This window comes from Cebus imitator, unplaced genomic scaffold, assembly GCF_001604975.1.
Source record: "Cebus imitator isolate Cc_AM_T3 unplaced genomic scaffold, Cebus_imitator-1.0 Scaffold29, whole genome shotgun sequence".
Lineage (NCBI taxonomy): Eukaryota > Metazoa > Chordata > Mammalia > Primates > Cebidae > Cebus > Cebus imitator.
In genome coordinates, this window is record NW_016107344.1 from 10,741,698 (window position 1) to 10,742,979 (window position 1,282).

The 1,282-nt window shown below is 39.9% G+C and overlaps 1 protein-coding gene across 6 annotated transcripts in view; it reads right to left on the minus strand.

The window, feature by feature from the left end:
• TBC1D4 (TBC1 domain family member 4) overlaps nt 1-1,282 on the minus strand; it is a 178,210-nt gene that overhangs the window by 57,419 nt on the left and 119,509 nt on the right. For all 6 annotated transcript variants that reach the window (XM_037736805.1, XM_037736806.1, XM_017523647.1 and 3 more), the window contains exon 5: nt 448-580. In XM_037736805.1, the coding sequence (XP_037592733.1) occupies nt 448-580 (133 nt within the window). The remainder of the gene's footprint in view (nt 1-447; nt 581-1,282) is intronic.

Below are 1,282 nucleotides of genomic sequence, written 5' to 3' on the forward strand. Positions count from 1 at the left end.
TTCACACGTACCCCAAAACCTAAAACGCAATAAAATAAATGGGAAAAAAAAAAAAAGAAAGAAAAGGAACTCATCCTCAAGTAAGGGAGAAAAGGGGAAACATCAAATAAACACTTGACATTCGGTGATGGCTTTGTCTCCACTCATTCAACAAATATTTGGTCAGTTCCCATCATGTACTTAGCAGAGTCTTAAAAACTGTGGGAAATACAAATCCCTTCCTTGAGCTTGCCTTGATAAAAGAGAGAGAGAGAGAAAGAGAGAAGGAAAAAGTCAAGCACCTAGCAGAGACAGACAGCACATTCCCATTTGAGTGGACATAAGAAATGACTCTTTGGGTTCTTATTTCACATCGAAACAAAGAACTATTCAGTGACAGCAGGGACCTTCTCATTTCCCGAGTGCCAAAGCAAACTTCTCTTTTGCCAAGGCCACGTTAAACTGTACCTTCAATCCTTTCACAGAGCTTATGCAAAGAGTGCATCGGGCAGGCCTCACACAGTTTAATCTGAGTCTTGGCACTCTGCAGGGCAGCCGCGGTACTGAAGGCCTGTTTCAGAGTCAGCATTACCTCATCAACCTACAGGAAGAAACAAAACTCAGGTCTACAAAGGTTAGCTTGCATGGCAACATTCAAAACTCAACAGCAATGTGAGCCTTTGTTGATGCTGACTAAACACTAAACAGAATTTTGATGACTACAGAGCTAGCCAAGAGAAAATACTAAGTCTTGAGGTGAGACGTATCATACATATAATTGAAAGCTGGATGAAGTAAGATCATTTCAATGTGTGTAATATAATACCGCTCTGTTAATTCTAAATTTAATGCTATTTTCAGATTGCATTGAGGGCTATGCTCTTAGTGACAGTTTAATTAGTCAATCCTTCTTCTGTATAATTATGTAATTTATCAGATAAAGATCCTTTTGGAAGTTTTATCTACCACTTATATGAAACAACAAAATAGGTCCAATATTCACTTTGTGAATAGGTATCCTATTTACTTTACTCTTCTGGATTACTTTTAGTGTAAAAGCAAACAAAAAGTGTTAAGTAAAGTCCTGGAGAAAAATGAGTTCCATTTAAACAATGGTGGGGAAAGTCTGCGAGCACTGCTGGCTTATCCCTGTAACTTCTGATTGATTAATATTATCATTCCGGCCAGGCGCGGTGGCTCACGCCTGTAATCCCAGCACTTTGGGAGGCCGAGGCGGGTGGATCACGAGGTCAAGAGATCGAGACCATTCTGGTCAACATGGTGAAACCCCGTCTCTACTAAA